At 32.6% G+C, this 21271-nt stretch overlaps 2 protein-coding genes and 1 long non-coding RNA gene across 5 annotated transcripts; 2 read left to right on the top strand and 1 right to left on the bottom strand.

Moving 5' to 3' along the window:
- Positions 1-5987: 5987 nt before the first annotated feature.
- LOC121781168 (transmembrane protein 45B-like) lies at positions 5988-7310 on the top strand. The gene is made up of 2 exons (XM_042178883.1): positions 5988-6612; positions 6720-7310. The coding sequence occupies exons 1-2, from the start codon at positions 6266-6268 to the stop codon at positions 7159-7161; spliced, it is 789 nt and encodes a 262-aa protein (XP_042034817.1). The 5' UTR covers positions 5988-6265; the 3' UTR covers positions 7162-7310.
- A 101-nt stretch (positions 7311-7411) lies between these two features.
- Positions 7412-10810, bottom strand: LOC121781169 (MOB kinase activator-like 1A). 2 transcript variants are annotated; one of them, XM_042178884.1, is made up of 7 exons: positions 10730-10810; positions 9740-9788; positions 8966-9074; positions 8444-8537; positions 8010-8143; positions 7743-7906; positions 7412-7609 (listed from the first exon to the last, which is right to left on the bottom strand). In XM_042178884.1, the coding sequence occupies exons 1-7, from the start codon at positions 10750-10752 to the stop codon at positions 7538-7540; spliced, it is 645 nt and encodes a 214-aa protein (XP_042034818.1). In that variant the 5' UTR covers positions 10753-10810; the 3' UTR covers positions 7412-7537. The 2 variants fall into 2 exon arrangements, with proteins under 2 accessions (XP_042034818.1, XP_042034819.1); XM_042178885.1 differs by having other exon boundaries at positions 9745-9788; positions 10730-10807.
- A 5036-nt stretch (positions 10811-15846) lies between these two features.
- Positions 15847-20808, top strand: LOC121781170. 2 transcript variants are annotated; one of them, XR_006046150.1, is made up of 11 exons: positions 15847-16122; positions 16247-16367; positions 16637-16677; positions 17107-17175; positions 17271-17352; positions 17629-17700; positions 18245-18399; positions 18864-18927; positions 19051-20105; positions 20347-20436; positions 20526-20808. It is a non-coding gene; the product is annotated as an uncharacterized LOC121781170 (long non-coding RNA). The 2 variants fall into 2 exon arrangements; XR_006046151.1 differs by lacking the exon at positions 19051-20105 and having other exon boundaries at positions 15861-16122; positions 20526-20787.
- Positions 20809-21271: the final 463 nt, after the last annotated feature.

The following is a 21271-nucleotide window of genomic DNA, read 5'->3' as shown; positions in this document are numbered from 1 at the left end:
TTTTTATATTTGTATATATAATCTGTACCTAAAATAAACTTTTTATGTTGATTTATATTAATAAATGTAATAATAATATTTAGATTTTATAAAAATTGTAAATTTGGAGATATGTTAATTGGTAGATACTCTATCCGCCTCGCAATAGGAGTCCTATTTAGTTATGGTACGAGTTTTAAGAAATGTAAAGAAAAGTGGATTGAATAAGTCAGTTAAATATGTGCCTCACTTATATTAGTTCTATAATAAAATATGAGTGGAATGTATGGTCTACTTATCATTTATAGTAAAAGTTAAATATGATTCTTATTGTAGAATGCAAATTTGCAAAATATGACTCTTATTGTGAGACAGATAGAGTACGTATAATTTTTGTGTTAATTATAGAAAATTTAATTTCAGATATTTCTTCTTTTTTGTAATATTTTCCAATTTTGGTTTTTCGAGTTCGGTCTTTGTAGTTTGGATTTTGGTTTTTCAGATTTTTTTTTGTATATATTTATGAAACTTTAATTTTTCGATTCGATTTGGTTTTTAGTTTCACTAGATTTTGGTTTTCGGTTCGATTCGATTTGGCAAAAACCGACTCGAAACCGCATGCTCATCCCTACAAATTCATTTTATTTAAATAGGATGATTTTTTTTTTCGACAGTGAAAAGTCATAAATTTAAATTGATGGGTTTCAAAATAAATAATTCCAACATTATTCGTGCTGCAATAAATAATTTGGTATTTAAAAAAGCACACGACATTTATGTTTAGATTTAATCTAGTTAGTTGAGATGCAATCATTGCATAAACATGTGAAAATTTGAAATTACAAATTTAAAAACTTGACACGATCTACGTGCGTCCCCTTTAGCCCGCATGAAGAGGTTGTTTTGGTACGATTATTGGGCTACTAAAAAATAATGTACGCACTCACAATGGAGGCCAAGTGATCGGCCTCTCCATCGGCTCTCTAAGGCCTTCATTGTGGAGCAAGGGCGGATGGCCACCCACCATGGGCTCCTTCCTCAGGGCTGATTGATCGGCTCAGCCAATCTCCTCTTCTTCTTCTTTATTTTTTTATATTTTTATTCATTTTTTATTCCCTGTATATAACTCATTCCCCCCAGTATTCATCCAACTTAATTTTATCTCATTCTATATTTTACTTCTCTCTAGTCGCAAGTCACAATGCTTTTAATATTTTTATTAATGCTTTTTTTCTTCTATATTTTCTTAAATGTAGGATGTTTCATTTTTAATAAAATTTGTTTTTTTATTGAATTGTCTTTAGTTCTTGTTATTATATATCATTTTATTTCACTAAATTAAAAGTAAAATATATGAAAATAGTGATGATGTGGAAATGAGATAGGCTTTGAAATGAGCTCTCATTGCAGGGAAATAGACTCTTGGATGGGTCTGCTGACTTGACAGTAAAATATGGAGATAAACTCAGAGATGGGCTCCGAAGATATGCCTCCATTGTGGATGCTTTAATGGAATAATTTTTTTTTTGACAACGTAGTAATAAATTTGTTGATTACAGTTGGTGGACTATTTTTGAGCCGAGTTATAAAATAGTCTGAAATTTTGAAATGGAAAAGAAATTAGTCTTTTTTAATCTAGTTAGCTCAGATGCAGTCACAAACTAAATTAATCAGTAATATGTTAATTGATGAGTATTATATTTTCATTAAATAATATCGAAAGTTAAATGTTGGTTGTAAAATTTCAAAGTAATTCTAAGATTACCACAAAATGAAGGTAATTAAAATCACATCACTCTATCAATATTCTATAAACCACACAAAGCACGCTCTCAATTAAATTACGATATTCGTAAGATCGAAAGTGATATTAATACCTCAAATAAGATAAAACGATTCCAATACAATAATTAGTTAATGAATTACTGGATCGTATTATTGCATATCTTATTTCATCAGCCTCTCAAATTAAAGCATCATTTCATATATATCTTGGTAAATTATAAATGATGAAAATTATAGTAGATGACACGTTAATCGGTGACATATATCGCTTATCTCCCGGACAATGACCAATATTTAATTTATGGTAAAAGCATCAAATCCATTTTTCGTTTATAGCGAAAGTTTAGTAAAATGTAATTATTTCTGCAGTTTGACAAATTAGTTTACTATATATAATGATTATATACTTCTTTCAAATCAATTCATTATTTAACTGTGACCCTATCAAATCGTAAATTATGCTCATTCAATTTGCTGGTGAAGTACTAATTGTGAAGAACGATAATTAGTTATCTCAAAAAATATTAGTACTTGTGATTTGTGAATAGCGATAGTTTACTCCGATTTCCAAAAATAGTGGTGTCGTGTTCTTGTATCTATGGAATTTTTATCTTTCGAATTATTAAATCATCCAAAATGAAGTTGACAGATAATTAAAACAAGTAATATCTCTATATAAATTTGTTTGTTTTCTTATTTGAAAAACATGAGAAAATATGTATAATAGCTTGTCAAAGTCACTATCTAACTGAGAAAATAATAAAAAGTTTCACTATATAAATGGAAGATAATTGGAATGATGGATCAAGAATACGACACTTTCACGCCAACTAGGTCATCCGCAACGATGTCTCTTATTCGTCTATTAACCGTCTCATCTGTTAACTATTCATGGGTCCCACTGTACTTTTCACTCCATCTCTTAACTAAGAGACAACACATGCATCCCTCCATCTCTTAACCATCTCTTAACTATTCATTCAATTTCATTTTTTTTATTTCCAACAAATTCAATTAATAAAACACACTTCATTAAATAAAATAAAATTACAATTTAAAATCCTAAAAAAACAAAAAAACACATAATTAAAAAAAACACATAATTAAAATCTAAAAAAATAAATAAAAAATACATAATTTAAAATACTAGAAATTAAAAATTACACACTTAAAAACTACTCCGCCGGTGAATCATCCCCCGAAGGCGGTGGCGGTGCACTCAAGCCACCTGTAGGCGGAATACCAATTTGTCTTGCCATATACTCAATTCCGGCAAGATGTGCTTGATATTAGGGAGGCGTCATGCGGGAAGTGTTAGCCATCGTGGCGGTCAAGTACATGGACAATAGGGTGTTCGAGCCCGAGAACGAGCTCGCCTGGCTTGATTCGCCTTAGCCCCTCCTCCCTCTAGCCGCCTTCGTCGCCTTAGTCCCTTGCGGCCGACGGCGCCCACTGGAGGAGCCCCTGCATCGGTGGTCGTGCCCTCAACCTCTTGTAAGGCGTTGCCTGACCCGCCCTCACTAGACGAGTATTGGCCATCCGCCGTGTGCTTCGTGCATTTCGAGCTCGAGCCCGTGCTGGACTGGACACCGTCAGCCCACCTTTCAACGTCTTTGACCGCCTCCCAAACATCGACATGTTTGAATTCTTTGTGTTGTCGTCAAAAAAGACTTGTATAGCCGTTCTCAGAATGTCGGCTCCACTGGCTCCGCTTTGGTAATTCGCCGCTTGATTCTTGTAGATCCCGCAAAATTTTTGACATCTCTGTCGACTCGGTCAAAATGACTGCGGAGCATCTTCATGGTGCTGCGGCGGGACCCCTTTGGCTTGTTCTCGTTGTAGGCGTCAGTGACCTTTTTCCAAAAACACTTGCGGGTTTGTTGATTCCCGACGATGGGATTGTACGAGACGCTGACCCAAGCGTTGAATAGAGTCATCGTGTCCTTGCGGCTGTATGGATGACGACCTACATCCTCCTCCTCCTCGGCCGCCTCCTCCTCTTCCTCCACGGCGTCAAATGCTCGACCCCCGGAGCTTCCACCGCCTCGTCCTCCTTCCGGATTGGGTTCATCCGGAAAATCCTCCCTAATTTGGGATAATCCCTGCGATTGCCCATACCTCGGGGCGGAGGGACGAGAGTATGCATCCACATCAAAATAGGGTGGTTGGTACGCCGCCGGCGTCGACGAACTAGAACCGGAAGCACCCAAGACATTGTACATTCCCCCCAGTCGCCAAACGTGTTCAAGTCATAGCCGCCGAAGCCGCCAGAGTTTCCGTCGCCGGACATTTTGAGATGAAAATTGGAGAGAAAAGAGATATGAATTGAGAAGAATAGATGTGTGTTTGTGTGTATAATGAAAATGAAAGAGAAGTATTTATAGAATAAAAAATAAAAAAATTACCGTTGAACGGTAATATTACCGTTTTTAAATTTTTATTTATTTATTTATTTTTATTAAAATCAAATTTTTTAAAAAAATATTTATTGCGTCAGCATGACGACGCCCACTCGCGGGCCGGCGAGTGGGCGTCACGCCTAGCGCCAGCGCTCGCCACGTGGCGCTGGCGCGTTACGAGACGTCTTGCCAACCCACCTTCCGGGCCGAGACGCCCGCCGAGACGAGACCGAGATGGATGGCTGCATTGCTGTCTCGATGCCATCTCGTCTCACCGAGACGAGATAGAGATAACATCGAGACGCGATGCGGATGGCCTTAGGCTTTCATGACTGAACAATTAAGTTTGCAATTTGCAGTATCTAAGTACTAAAAAATAGCACCATATATTATTTCATTGAGTAGTTATACATTGTTTTCAGTCACTTGTGCTATATCACTTTTTTGCTTAATGTTATTTTTGCCAATTTAATTCTCTATCTTCTCTCTATTTTTTTTTTCTTACTCTTATTCATTTAATTTAATTAATTTAAGTAAAAAAGTGAATACATGGTACCTTAATTTTGCAAGTTGTACTTTTCGCTATCCCTGGAAAAAGATATCTTAGAAAATCCTAGACATTAATATATTTTACATTTTAAGTTTTTTTTAAAAAAAACTTTTCTTCATTTTTAGTATACGCATATCAAAAAGTAATTGTACTTTAACCATTTATATTAAATTCAGATTTTATGGAGTACCATTTTTGAGTATATATCTCATAAAATTTTTGTAGTAGTTCCATATTTGGTATTGCTCCGTAAAAAGAATGCAAAAATAGGTTTGAGTTTTATAGTATAATTAGAGAAGTTTTCTATATAAAAAAAAGAGATTTGATGTATGACTAGAGATGGGTGTGTGACTTCAACCCATGAATGACATTTTCGTACATTTTTACATTCTAAATAAATCACTATCCCCTTTTCCCCAACTAAGATAAATTAATTAATAAACATGTTTTAAGCATCCAAATTAAAGAATATAAACTTGTAATATATAGTAATTGAAAAAGGTTAATATGTATCTTGATTGAACCCCAAGTGTGAGGTAATATGAGGCCTTGGGAGATGGGCTTCTAGCAGCCAGTGGGTTAAGGTCTCTCCCTTAACAAGCTACTGCATACCCTGATTGAATCCCCTCACATGATGTCGGACCGGAGTGTGGGGCCGTCAAGGCGACAGAATCGCCGTTTGCTGCAATGAAAAAGGTTATAAGTACTATACTGCATACTCCTATTTAGCAAACCTAAAATCGATGACATCACATTGTAGCTCAGAAAACAAAGCAAGTAAAACTTGTACTATTAGATTTTAATAATTAATACTTCATATGTCCCATTAAAAATGAAACGTTTTCCTTTTTTGGTTGTTCCATACATTTCTTAAAATAGAAACAACACACTCTCTACTTTTTCATCTCTCTTACTTTACTCTCTCTTCAATAACTCATAAAACAACCCTACATAAAATCTTATGCCAATTTCCAATTGTTTCATTTCAAGTGGGACGGAGAGAGTATTATCTCATCAAATTTCCATGTGATCATGGTTATAGAAAATAATCAAAATATTGATTCATTTTATTTGAGTAAATAACAGTAGTAATTAATAAGATTGTCAGTTTTTTTTATGATGAGATTATTTCCACGCAAGTTGCAACCACCCAGCCAGGTATTACCGACAAACGTCCTCACATACGTGTTTTTAGTGTAATGTTTCACAAGAGAGATATAAAGTCATATAACTAATTCAATGATGTGTTCATTATTAAAGTCTTTTGTAAAATCATGTTCCCTTTTGACGATTGTGATTTCACCCATCCGGTCCCATCTCATCTCACTTAATTTCTTCGTTCCCCATTAACTCCAAAACCTGTTTCTATCCTTCCTTTTTTTTAATCTATGCTGCCATCTCTCTTCTTTGTTCCAGTAAAAGTTCAACTGTATGATTGTTTCTTCAAATTAGACTACTTTTATCTATTGATGAAGATGAGAATGGATCCAAGATCATGATGTAGATAGAAGAAAAGCTTGTCTCTTGCTTTTGTTTTGTGAAGTTGGAAAAGATGGGATCGTTTCCGGGGCATATGGTTCCAGGAACGTTGTTTTTGGTTGTCGGGATGTGGCACGTCTGGTGCTCTATATGTCGATATGTGTCGGATCCTGAGACGTACCGGGTCAGGGTGTGGAACCCGGTTCGAGGATTTGGTGGCAGGGTTAAGTACCTTGAGCTCTATGTCATTGCAGTTGGAGGCTTTGTTGATCTCTGCATAGAGTTTCTTTATGCAACCCATCTCAAGATCGTTGTCGATGGCGCCTTGAACCCGTCTCACATCAACAACTTTGAGCACTCTGCAATGCTCCTCATGTTCTTCATCTTTGGAGTAATCACACTCCTCTGTGAACAGACAAGGTCAGCCTTTAGTCTGTCAGAAAACATAGATATTGGTTGCTCAGATTGAGGATTGATTCAAATGTACATTGATTTGTTGCAAGATGATGTTATTATTCTGTTTTCAGGCATCTGCCATTTTCTGAAGGTGCATTGTGCCTGATTGCTGCAGCAGCTTTCACAGCAGAGTACCTCTTGTTCAATTTCCACTCGACTACGCACAAGGGGCTCGAGGGGTACTACCACCGTGTTCTGGTGCTCCTGATAGGCCTATGTATAGCATCAACTATCGCGGGAGCACTAATGCCGACCAGCTTTCCAGCTGATTTATGCAGTGGTATTGCTATAACACTCCAAGGCCTTTGGTTCTATCAGACTGCCTTCACCCTTTATGGCTCAATGATGCCAGATGGCTGTGTGCTCAACATCGACAAAATCACATGTCGTTCCTTGGAACATGAAGCCCGTGGCGAGCTCCTGGCTAATCTCCAGCTGTTCATTCAAGTTTTTGGTGTTCTTGCTTCTGCTTCTGGTGCATATGTTTATGCACACCCCAGATTCAGCCACTGATCTGAAATTGGGGGGTTGTCTATTTTTTCAGTAGAAGTATATATACAATAGATTGAACACCTTATAGTTTTTGGTATTGAATTGTATATGTAAAGATGATGCCAACATAAACTTGTGTTCAGAATTATGAAAACATATGCTTCATCAAATTGAGTTTAACTTTGTATGAGTTTGCTTAGTCCAAACTCTAAAGAATATGGAGTATACTTATCTTTTGTAGAAAAATGTGAATATTACATTAGTAGAAAGATAACAGAAGCAAACCTGTTTTGGCATTTAACATTAATTTTGGACAAAAGAGTTCTTTGTTACAGTAAACTCAGTTGCAGATGAACTAAATCTAAACACACTTATTTCATAAGTAGAAATGGGATGCTTAATATGGGACAATTGATTCAATGAGCTCTTGTAGCGGAGCGAGTTCCTTCTTGTCTATCAGCGAAAATTCCTGCACAATAAAGCTTCAGAGTTATAGCTAGTGAACGATGATCGATTATGTGCAAAGAAACTATAAAATCTTGCAATTAGCTCAGATTGGAGAAAGGCTATGACTAGTAAAATCAAAGTATCATAAAACTTACGTATGTAAAAAGTATAAAATGCTTGAAGCAAGTATTTAAATGGGCTTCCTCCTTAAGACTGACAATCTTCTGAAAATGTGAATGATATATATGAGCATATACGCGGAACAGCCGTTTGAATATAGTCTTCACAACATCCGTGAAATTAGTAGGAAATGGTGCACCTGCATGTGTTCCTCCATCAGAATTGAGCCAATACATTATCAAAAGAGAAAACACTTTGCTATGTAAACAACACCGATAAGTTGAATTAGACATAATCATTACCAAGCCTTTGAGGAAATAGGGATTCATCATCCAATTGCGTCTCAATCCAGTCCATCAAATATTCGACATATTTAGGAGCCGAAACTTCAATAGGTTTTTTGATTGTTACACCATCCGCCCATCTGTACTCGTACCTGAAATAGTGTTTGTCTACATATCATGCATACTTCTTATACATACATATGGAAACATATACATTCTGCTTCTTGGTTAAACCAACAGTTACGTAACAAGCATATAGTGAGGGAAGATAAAATTCAAACATTCCTAATAATACAGAATGCCACTCAAGAAATGAATTGGAACCTGTATTAGCATCAGACTAATGAGTTCATCTTTAAAATTTTTTCTCCTTTCTAGTTTCAAATGGTAAAAGAGTACTCATATGGTTGTTTCTCAAAACAGAAACAGAAATAACAATCAGCTAGACATACTTGGGACCAGCAGACATTGTACAGCAGTTTTCTGGCGTACAGAACTCTGTGAGGGTGCCATAGAGAAGATTCACCTGGTTGAAGAAATCTACAGCTGAAGATGGACAATCAAGCAAGCTCCTTTAATTTAGATCCACGGATGAAGAATAAGTACAAAACTGTTGTTTTTAATTATGTAGAAATTTTTATTATGCATCATTTTTTATGCCTTCATAAACACAATCTTGATGTCCATGAAAGAGTAATAATATTGTGCTTCTCAGTGGCATCATTCATGAGCAATTAATGAGGAAATACAATCTTATTTTCTTGTTTAAATTTTTTGGGGGGAGGGGGTTTATTAACCATTGGCATGGAATTTTAATATGAAAATCAGTAAATTAATTTTGTTATCCTGCTAAGCACTAGTTGAAGTCCTTCGAGTGAGACTCAAGATGTGCACAGGCATAACCACAAGCAAGCACACATATGCGTACAAGAGAGAGAGAGCGAGAGAGAGAGAGAGGGAGAGAGAGAGATTACTGTTAACAGCTAGCCATTCATTAAAATCTTCACCAGGAGGTAGCCTTACAGCTTCTCGCAAGTTTCCACTACCTAAAGTGGCATCAATATGCTGTCTAAGCTGTGCACCCTACAGCATATAATTGTAACAGATTCAATGATCAATAACTTGTAACTTAATAATGAATTCAGGTTAATGCATTGTGCGTGCAGCCATTGGCAATAGTCGGACAGTTACACACAGGAATGTGATGTACTCCTATTCTCTCTACCAATACCTTCAACCAAATAACCAAGGCATAACTAATCCACCAAAAGTCCTATCATCTTGGATCTCAACCACGATAAACTAATTAGGTAGCAGAGAAAAGATTTGAACAATGAAAAGAAGGAAAACTGAAATAAAATTTCCTTTACTTTGAAGATGGCTCGAAACATAAAAGGAAAAGAAAAAAAATTATATCCTCATGCTTACTGTATCAAATCAGACTTTCTTTTCTCTTGGTCTTAGCATCATTAGCTAGAGCAAGTGAAACTAAAACACCAACTGGTCAAGAAACATCATTCACTACACGATGAATTTAAAAAACAATGGCTTGAGAAATAAAAAATGAAGAAAGATTGACATAAGTTAATATCCTAGAAAGCAAAAATTGACAAACTAATATTAGAATACTAAATATGTCAATGTGATGTTTCAAGCAGAGGCTTGATACAAACACTGGAAAGGAAGCAGAGTTAAGACCAAAACAGTTAAGAAGGGTGCCAAATATATTCAGTTGCCAAGAAATACACCTTACTTCCTGATGGGGCATTTTTCTTAGGCCGGAATGTCCTTTGATTCCTGTCCAAAAGAGCAACTCACACATTACGAATAATCAGACAATCTCCTAGAAACAACAACATCCAATCGGTTTACACAAGTAAAGCTGATTGGGCGAACAATCAAGAAGAGTTTTCAACAGATTAGGCACTATTTCTAAGTTATTAAAGTGATATCTGTGTTAAAAAGTGCAATTCTTCTATCTTCATTAATTATGAAGCACATGCCAAACAGCTCATATTATTCTGTACAGTCAACTGCATTTTGCCTCATTTCACAAACAAGTCCTGTATTTTATGTGGGAAGATATAAATGTAATAGCAATGAAAACATGCTATAACTTTGTGGTGCTACATCTCTTCCTTATTAAAGTATAATCGCAGAAAATATACATTTACATGGAACAAGATCATGAAGCTACGGTGTGAGTGGAAGGTCTAATATGCCTCTGTTTGATTTTGTAAACGGATAAACAATTGCAATGAAACATCTATGGCAGATAATCACTGTGATTTAGAAATAATTAGAAAACTTAATTGGGCTTAGTAATCAGAGAAGATACCCGCCACAAAAAAATATTTTGATTCCTTTTTTCTTCACAATCAACTATCCAATAAAGCATTTTCACACCATCAAAACTCTAAACTTCAATTCCAATACTATTGCTAACTTGAACCAAATAACAAAAAACATAAAAAAAAAATAGAGAAATAACCTTTCATTTCATCATACACCTCTTTGTCAATCAAAAAATCAACCTCGATATGAACATCAAATCACGGAAACAGAGTATGCAAAAAGCCCATATGATTCAATCAATTGAGTGAAGAAACAACACAGAAAGAATCAACCAACAAATCAGAAATTCAGAAATTCAATAGACGAACACAGATCTGACGTGAATATTCACACACCAAGAGATCACAATCAGATAAAATGTCACTTTTGAAGAAAATAATTACCTGCCAAGGCCAAAGAGACTCATGGCTGTGTTGACAGAGAAAAGGAGGAGAAATTATGAAAAAGCGGGGAATATTTAGAGGGGAATACAGAGAAGAGTATATATATATATATTTAGGGAAAATTTTACTTTAAATACTGTAGTACGCATAATTTTACTTAATTCTGGATTATCTTATAACTTTCAATAGTAGATATTAAATTGTAATTTTAGTACATTTCACAATTGCTCTATATAATTAAAATTTCGATGTACTAAATCTTTTGGAAATAAATCCACACTCAACATCATGATTATCGATCAATTTAACTAGGTTTAAAGGAATTAATTAAATTTCAATTGAGGAATTACAGTGTTGAATTGATGAAGTTTCATGTACCATTTCGAAAAAGTCACATAACTTGCACGCCTAGCCAAAAATAAGATCAAATTATGCTAAAAAGACGTGGTTAGGATCTGAATATTGATATGGGGTTTTGATTTATGCAAAACTAGATTTAAATACAGAAACGCAAAACAATATCATACATATGACACTTTTAGGTCATAGTTAGTTAATTTTTAGGTCATGCTAACAAAACATGACCTAAAATGATCTTAGCATGACATTAAAACTAAATATTATAATATGACCTAAAATTGTTTAATTATGACCTTCCGTATTTTTGGTTAATTATTGACCATTAGATCATCTAATTCTAGAGCCAAGATTTGGGCTGCATTTTTGGATTTAAATGTATTTTTATTTTGATCATCTCCTATATATGTGTGAGTTGTAATGGTCTACATCATGAATTTCCTAGCAAGATTGGAACGAGACAACCTCATTCTCGAATATCAATTAATTACCACCTTCCATTTTCATTTGGGGTGAGCATTTTTGGATTCGGATTGGATTTTGCTTAATCTAATCCGATTTGAATTATCCAAAAATTCAAATTTAAAAATCTGAAATCCGAACTATGAAATATGCTCTGATTCGTAAATATGCAAATATAAATGTGCGTATATTCATGATGTTTTTGAGATAACACATTACGAGTTCAAACTAATTTATTATTAAGGATTCATAATAAATAGGCCAACAACTAAATTAGGAGGTATTAATATTAACGCAAATTTAATAATTTAATAAATTAGGCAATGTGATCGCACATTCACACATTAATAGAATACATTATAAATTTGTATCCATCAATTAAGACGATTTATTTGACCAATCGTATAAAACCGTTAACATTATATAATATTCTATACTTAGTAATCTCCAAAATATTTTCGTCAAAACATTCATAAAAACTTTAAATGGTTACACTGGATATTAATTTACTTTCCATTTATCATACCATCTCCACGAATTATAGTCAAACATAGTGGAAGGGTAAACTAATTATCGTCCTTTCATTTTCTTATAAATTATGACAAAGTTATGGCTGAAGCAATTCACAAAAGAATATCTCCACTTGTCATGGATATTGAAAATACTAATTAGGATTTCTTTTTTTGAAGAAAGGTTACTACATTACCATACAATGAGGAGTGTTTCTACTCCCAAAATTATCATGTTATTTGCCTTTCTTTTCGGTAAGTTTTCCATCTTAATCAAATTTAATTCGTGTTCAAGTAGATTGATTTGCATGATAATATTAATAATTTATTCAATAATCAGATATACAAAATTTGTTGATGGTTCATGCTCGACTTGGTAATCCTCCATTACCTTCATTGGGTGAAGAAGCTGCAAATGCCCCTTCAAATTGTAAGTGTGAAAAAAGGTTTGCATGTGGTGTCAATCTATTATTATGTGGGAAACTTATTTACATAAAAATAATGATTTTTGATGTATGTGTAGATGACACAAAAATAAAAAATATGGAGGTTGATAGACGACTTCCTCCAGTATACCGGTGTGTGAGCATTTTGGGCTTAGGTGGTGTTATACTAAGTGAAGATCGAGGTATCGAACTTTGCAACGATTACTACTCCGGAGTGAATCCATATGCTCGGTGTGACCTTTTTCTTGGAGCTACCGATGTTTTTTGTTATTGCGAACACGATTGTCGGAGATCGTAGTTAATTTCCAAAGTGTCATTTTTTTTGTCTTTTTCAACACATGTACAATGAAAATTTTGTGTGTACAATAACATTTAGATTTGATTACACATCAGAAGAAACCTAAGATAACTTCACAAAAGGTCAATGTTAATAAAAACGATTGTGCATGCGTCTTACTGTAATTTACTGTAATATATATAGTAGATATAAAAAATTTGGAACTATTAAAATAGCAATATAAAGTCAACACTATAACGAACAAATTAATCATGCACAGTACGTTTTAAAAGTCGTTGAGTAAATAGTTGTGTTAATTACTTATTAATTGCAGGGTTGTGAATGAATTAGGCGATTAATACTTGTCTCTATAACTAAATCTTTTTGAAAAAGAAAATATAAAAGAAAAACAAATGTCTTTTAAAAAAAATAACCAATTTTGTTCTTCTTTGGTACTTGTTGTAATGTGGTAATTAGTTTATGTAATTGTCCATGACAATTGATAAATTTACAAAGATAGTTAGTACCTTTTTGCTTATTATGCGTGATTTTGAAAGCATCGTGAATAAAAAGTTTAAGAACATTTACTAGTCATGAGTGGCAATATACAAGTTTTAATATAAATGTATTAATTACAATATTTCAGTATAGATATATTACTTAAATTAATTGGAAATTCTTTAATAGAATGAAAATCAATTAATCATTTTTATTTTAATTGTTCTCTTGGTTATTTGTCCAACCACTTATAAAAGAGTTGTACTCCCTTCGTCTCATAACAAGGGTCACATTTTGTCACGTAGGTCCGTTCCACAATAAGAGTCTCATTTCACATTTACCATTAATGGTAAGTAGGTCTCACATTCCACTAACTCACATAACTCACATTTTATTATTAAATTAATATAAAAATGAGTTATTCCACTAATTTTTTTAACACACTATTCTTTACATTTCATAAAATTCGTGCGCACATCAAATGTGACACCTATTGTAGGATGCATAACTCCTATAGCACGATACATAGAGTATTTGTTTAAATAAACGACTAAATATTTATAATTTTTAAAAAATTGGTATTTGAAGTTAATTGAAATAGGAGAAGAATTTTACTCGATATGATGATATAAACTGCAACAATAAAATAGGCGTATAAAGTCAACGATATTGCAATCAAATTCAATGTACAAAAGTAGGAATTTGGCGAATTTAGATGTTACATACCTAAAAGTTAGTAAATGGAGTACTAAATATTACTCCCTTCGTTATCCGTCCCCAAAAAATATGCACTATAAATTCGGTATGAATTTTAATGCAAATTTGATAAAGCAAGAGAGAATTAGAGATAAAAAATAATTAAAGTATTGTTAGTGAAGAATGAGTCATACCTCAATAGAGAGAAAAAAGTTTTCAAAATTAGAAAATGCATATTTTTGTGGGACGGACTAAAAAGGAAAGAGTGCATATTCTTATAGGACGAAAGGAGTATTCCGTAGTATCTTTTTGATTATGATCAGAAATTAATCGTAACTCTTAAATTCAAATTATTTATCGAAAAGTAGTAAGTATAGTTCAATTAGATTTAAAATCAGTTAGAACTCGTAAAAATAAACATGTTGTGTATAATTTTACATGCTAATTATATGAAAATAGCACTCCATCCGTTTTATAAAAACTAGTATTAACACCCGTGCTATGCACGGGACATGAGAGTTTCAAAAAATGTATACAATTTTTAACGAACTTATAGAAAATAAGAACTTGAAACAATGTGAAGATTTACAAAAACAAAAATATACTTATATTGTCTCATTTTAAATGAAGAATTTACTATTTCCTAGTGAATGAAACAGTTTAAATTATACTGATAATTTATACAATTTTAATTTATGATATAAGTGGAGTAAAAAAAATAAAATAAATGATAAAAAGAAGATGTGTGACTAATGATAAAAGAGTATGACTTAATTAGATTAAGATATACAAATAAAGAAAACATGTGTGAGTAAAGATCAAAAAGTAAAAATCATATGATTGGAATAAACAAAGAGCTCAACAAATGTGATCAACAAAATATAAATATTCAAATATAGGAACCAAAACTTAGATAAACAACAACAATCCAGTAGTTCACAAGTTTTGAAACACTTCTTTGTAAATAACATTAGTAGTGGAATCACCACTACTATCATTTTCATATTTACAAATTAAAATCTTCAGACATCCGCGACTCGTAACTCTAGATATAACAACATACAGTTGTCCATGATTGAAGACTAGTTTTCTTAAAAATAATCTAACATGTGACAGAGATTGACCTTGACTTTTATTAATCATCGTTGCATATGACACAACCTAGGCAAACTGCCGCCATTGAAATTTGATTGACAACCTTGGATCAGATGATATCAAAGACATTCAAGGAACTAACACTTTATGACCAATATAATGACCATCCAAAACTTCTGCTTCCAAAAAACATAGTCACCTAATCTTCAAATTATCAATCGAGTGTCATTGCACAATCCATTACTCACACTCAAATTACACGAAATATGTTGCTCAACGACGTCTCCAACTATAACTATGAGACTCTCAATTGATCCATCCACATTAGCTACACAAAATAAAATTAAATATTATTAGAACAGAAAAAAACTACAAATAAAATAGGAACAAATTAAAATAAGGATAAATTGAAAAAGTTACAAAGAAATTATATTAAACAAAATTACAATAGCCAAAAAAATATGATTATTAGATATAACAATAATGGGCTAAAAATAAACTGAAAATCTTGCTCATATGCATTCAGATATTACTACATGCCTGACAATGTTTTTGTTCAATAAAATAGTTCAACAGAAAATAAGTGTAAGCTCAAAACTAATAATTAAAAGTTTACAAAATAAATTAATTTTGTAAACTGTTCATGAAAATGACCCAAGAAGATATAAAAGTAAGCCATTACCTAAAAATTCGAATTGGCCTCATAAAATGATTACAAATTAATATGACTAACTCATGATTAAACTATTTAACTTATATCTGAAAATTAAGTCATTAGGAATAGTTAACCCCTATGATAGACTATATAAATTGACTTTCTCTCATTTCATCCGCCGCCACCAACACCAAACCCTAACTCTTCCTTCACCGACGAACACAAAACGGCGACAACACGATCGCATCACACTCCCACATGCCGCCGACGAAATCTGCGACGCGGTGGATGAAGCGGTGACACGGTGAATAAGGCGGCGGGGTGGGGGACATTGATTTCGTCAAACCTTACAGAAAATCGGAAGAAACTGCCTCGCTAACCTGAATCGGGCGAGAAAGGTAACAAATCTTCAATTTAGTTTAATTAATCGACACAAATTCATGAATTCTAGATAGATTCTTCATTTTTTGTTATTAAAGTTTTTTTATTTCAGTTAACAATGGTTTTCGCCCCTAATTTCAGAAACAAATCCATGGTTCGCGACATCCACAGTCTCGAAAACGGAAAAAGCTCAAACCTTAGTTCACAACTGATACAAAAACGGATAAATGTAAAGGGTTTCAGCTTGACCTTGTTCTAAAAGGTATAATTTCTTTACTGCACAATATTACTCACCTAATAACCGTATGAATGTTTAAAAAAAGGATTAAGTGACCAAACTTCATCTATTTATATTTGCAAAATATTTATTCGAAAGGTTTAGAAAATTGTTGACAAATTTATAGGATATCTGCACTTTAACTGTTATAAAAACTCAATACTAACACTATATTCATACTGTACAGATTGCTCACTACTAAAATTTCCTTCTGTTCTCTTGCTCACTACTAAAATTTCTCCTATTGTTGGCAGAAAAAAATTGGGAGCAACATTACAAAGGCTAGACAAAGAAGGTAAACTGGTTCAAAAATTAGGACAACATTTCACACCATTGTAAGCTAGCCACTGGCCAGAAACATTTGGTGTCAAACTTTGTTATGAACATGTCTTAAATTTGCAGACCTTTTTAATTTTTTCACTGTTAAAATATAGAATATGAAAACCAAAATGTCTACAATCAGACAGAATTATATATCAGAATTCCAATCCAGTGTTGTCTTCACTTAAGTAGTTAACCTAAAAAGTGTCACAAAACCCAAAAATACCTTTTCATATGCCCTAATTTTAAAAATAGGGTCCAGCATAGGGGTTTAATAGATCGTAAAATTATTTGAAAACACATCTAAAGTTAATTGTTGTGAAATTGCCTTTTAATTTAAAATCTGTTCATTTTGCCTTGAAATTATAACTAACAATATTTTCTCACTGATATTGTACCATAGATATACAAAAAATGGTTTATTCATAATTAGAGATATTGGGGTGAAGATTATCAACCAAGGTGATAAAAGGTGCCTATAATTCAGTTACTTCTGAATAATAAACATCTCTATGTCAATTTGTATTTCAACTTAACATTTACTAATTAAGAACTGTTTTTTGGTAGGGATTCAGGAACACAAATTGCAAATCAAGTAGCAAGAAAGGAACTCAGATTCTTTCAAATTCAAAACAGAATGTTACAGAAGGTAGACAACAAACTCATTATAAGTTTAGAATACTACATAGAGCTTCTAATAGAATCAGATAGTGTCATGAGATATTAACTAATAGTAGATATCATTTTATTTCTTGTGTAGGATTCTACTGGATTGGTTTTCCTAAATTATGAGTCCTGTTAAGCTGATTGTACATAGGAAACAAATAGAGAAAAAACTCAGCATCTGCCTCATATACTATGTTATAAAATTTCTTATCAAAATATATTTCAACACAAAATTTACTCATTGTCGTATGTTATGCAGGTATCAAGGTACAAAATTTGAAAAATCAAGTAGCAAGACAAGACTTCACTGCAATACGAACTGTCAAAGAAGGTAAACAACAATCTCATTACTGAAAATAGAAGTCAGCTTGCTGAGAAAACATGAATAAGGTACTAAACAACAGTCAGTTTATGATTAAAAGTATAGTGAAGTAGTTTAGATAGAAAAAGAACTACCTAAATTGTGAGAGGATTAGGTACAGTTGAGGATACTACTGAGATGAATGATTGTAGAAGTGTTTAGGTAGGGTATTTATAGGGTAAAAAAGAGTCTGCATGCCATTTTAAAATATATCAAAGAAACCATTGCAGGTTCCCTAGAAAACACAATTTAGTTTCTAGAATATAATAAAACAGTATGTACCACATAAATCAACCAATTTTTTACTATATACAGTTCTATTATTAAAATTGGTCAAAGCAGACCCATTTAATTACTTAAGTTTATAACTATTAATCTTCATTTAAGGCCCACAGAACTTGTCATATTATTAACATATGGAGATATACTATGTAAATGTGGATTATTTACTGAAAATAAAACACAACCAAATCCTTGACAAATATAATACTATATCAATCGCCTATATGTGCAGAAAAGGAGAAAAGCAACCAAGGAAGATGAAAGAGCAGAATCTACAAAATGATTACAGATGAACATAAGTTACATAGCACGCATGGGAGCTTGAAGCCTACACTATGATTATAACATAAAGGAGTAGGATTAAAGAGAGAGAAGAAGATAAAAAAGGTATGATATCTTTCCTTTACAAGTGCATCTAATTCTATCATCCATACCCATCATATTCATTATTCTATAAATTCCAATAAATTCCAACTTATAATTACTCAGAAATTTCCTCAGAATCGTGAACAATGTATATTGTGTTCAATATTACAAATGCAGTAAGCTGACAAATGGTTCAAAAACTGATCACTTAACAATGGTGTGCCACTTTTTAGGACTCATTACGAACACAAAACAATAAAAACAGCTCTAAAGATGTTAATCTTTGGTGGTAACTGGAATGCTTAATATATTTTATATGATACAAACAAATTGGAATTTTCATTACTGAAAAGAATTTGAAATCCTTTCAAATTTAATGGACCCACAAAAATGAAAGTTAGGGATCAATATATTGCCTATTGTATGCAATTTTATGTATCTAAATTTAGTGTAGACACATCTTGACACTACAGAATTTTTTACAGGGACAAATTGCAATGGGAAGTAAATCTTGGATGACAAACAATATTTTCTCACAACTGCATCAAGGTAATTAATACTTTTACAATTTATGATTTTCAGTTAAAAAACGAATTTCTAACATGTCTTTTGATTCATAAGAATGAAAGGTTTTGAATATGTATTTAACATATCAAAATTTCTTTTTCACAGACAAAAGTCATGGGAAACTAACAGGGAATCCATCACAGCTTTGGAAGAAGAAAAAATAGATATATTGTAATAAAATAGTGGTATTTTATATCAAGCCAATGGAAGGCTAACAGAAATATGTAGGTTGCAACCCTACATGGAATGATCGGTCCATACATAATTAATCACACATAAGATTCACATTAAACAAAGTGACTTTTACAATAAGATAATAAAAAATAAGCTAAGATGGTTGCAATATTTCATGATGTTTCCCACCTAAATGTGGGCCCAGTGGCACTTCTGTAAATTTTCCAAACAAGTCTCCCTTTATATTAGCATAGATATGAATATTTGAAATAACACGAGTTTTAAGGAATAATTGGTAAAATAAAAGAGAGATAAAAAGATAAAGAAATTATTGCATTTAGTGAAAAATGGATCTTATTAGAGAGAAAGAAGTTAGCAAAAATATAATGAACTATTTTTATCTAAAATGAAAATTACAATCTGCTCATATATTTTTATGGGATGAAGAATATATAATTGTATTATAAATAAAAATATCAACCCAAAAGAAAGTAATAAATGCAATGCAAATAGAAAGATAGCATTAAATGAATGTATAGGAAAGAGAAATATTTTTTACATAAATTCAAAATACTCACATTTAGTGATTGAGGTCAATTTGATTCTAAAAAGTTCAGAAAAATTCAAAATATTGCGAATGGATTTTAAACATGCAAATTGCAAAATTTATAGATTTTTCATAATAATTTTTTCAGAAATAATCAAATGTAGTCTTAACTTATTCTCCATTTGTCATACCATCTACACAAAATAGAATCAAATATAGTTGGATGGTTGATTAATTAATTGTATTCGTTTCATTTAATATCTTATAAATCGTGACAAAGTTATGGTTGGAGCAATTCAAAGAAGAATCCTCATCTCTCCTCTTGTCATAGACATTAAAAATACCAATTACGGAAACTTTTGAAGAAAGGATTTTACCAAGAACACAATGAGGAATGTATCTAAGCTCACAATTATCATGTTTTTTGCCTTTCTTTTTGGTAAGTTTTCCATTTAAGATCTTCTATCAGCCTTATAAAAGTAATTACTATATTGTTGTTTTTAATTTTATTTTCTTTGAGGAATTTCTAGGTAAGTGGACAAGTTGTCACACTAATCATGTTGAATCTTCCCTTGGTGTTACTTGTTACCTCAAGCTTTATTTTGATTTTCTATTTTAGTAGAATGAGCTACATAATAAACTAACACTAGTATATATTTAATTATATTTGAATGTCACAGATATTCAAAGTTCACTGATGGTACATGCTCGACTTGTTAATCCTCCAATGCCTTCAGTTGGTGAAGAAGCTGCAAGGGCCCCTTCAAATTGTAAGCGTGAAATAAATTCGTAAAGTTTTTATGTTATTTTATGAGAATTATTTATATATAAATAAATGAGTTTTGATGAATAAATGCAGATGACACAAAAATGGAAAATTTGAAGTTTATTAGACCTCCTCCAATATACCGGTGCGTGAGCATCTTGGGCGTATGCAATGTAATGCTAAGTGAAGCTCGATGTGTCCAACTCTGCAACAATTATTATTATGATATGCATCCATCTTCTCGCTGTTACCTATTTCCCGGAGCTACAGATGTTTATTGTGACTGTGAGCATGATTGTAAATAGAGATCCTAGTCCAATTTCCAAATATTCGCGTAACATTGTGAGTTTGTGACATTATTTGGTCCTTTGTCAGCATATGTGCAATGAAAGATTTTATGCATCCAATCTGCTTAGTTGACGATGTTATTTTTAAAATTTTGTTAAAATGAGGTTGAAATTGGCCCATAAAGTGCGAATGGGCCGGGCGCTAGGGCCCATCTGCAACTGCGAGTGATACAGTTTTTTTGCATAACAATCTAATTCATCTTTCAAATATGTGACTAGGATTTTACGGTTTATACTAATATGGTGTAATGGTGTTTTATGTTTTCAATCTCTATTAGAGTTTGACATTGAGTTCTTTTCACTTCAACATATGAAACGACGCCACTTTAGGAAAAAATGAGAAATGTGAATTATGTTTTATTTTCCTAACTTCTGCATATTCAGAATAATTTCTCAATCTTTTAGCATATTTTAGAGATGTCTCATTCTTTAGGCAAATTTTTGAGATTTTCTTCAACTTAAAATGAAAAATGAAAATTTATATGATGACAC

This window comes from Salvia splendens, chromosome 20 (assembly GCF_004379255.2).
Source record: "Salvia splendens isolate huo1 chromosome 20, SspV2, whole genome shotgun sequence".
Classification (NCBI taxonomy): domain Eukaryota; kingdom Viridiplantae; phylum Streptophyta; class Magnoliopsida; order Lamiales; family Lamiaceae; genus Salvia; species Salvia splendens.
This window is presented reverse-complemented; position numbering and strand designations above follow the sequence as displayed.

Bases quoted from the DNA above. Each gene is read 5' to 3' on its own strand.
- LOC121781169 (XM_042178884.1), bottom strand. From the start codon at position 10,752: ATGAGTCTCTTTGGCCTTGGCAG. The intron at 8,144-8,443 runs GTATGTCTAGCT...ACACTATTTCAG, and splicing joins ACAATGTCTGCTGGTCCCAA to GTACGAGTACAGATGGGCGG. The intron at 7,610-7,742 runs GTAAGTTTTATG...TTTATTGTGCAG, and splicing joins ATTTTATACTTTTTACATAC to GAATTTTCGCTGATAGACAA.
- LOC121781168 (XM_042178883.1), top strand. From the start codon at position 6,266: ATGGGATCGTTTCCGGGGCATATGGTTCCAGGAACGTTGTTTTTGGTT. The intron at 6,613-6,719 runs GTCAGCCTTTAG...TTCTGTTTTCAG, and splicing joins CTCCTCTGTGAACAGACAAG to GCATCTGCCATTTTCTGAAG.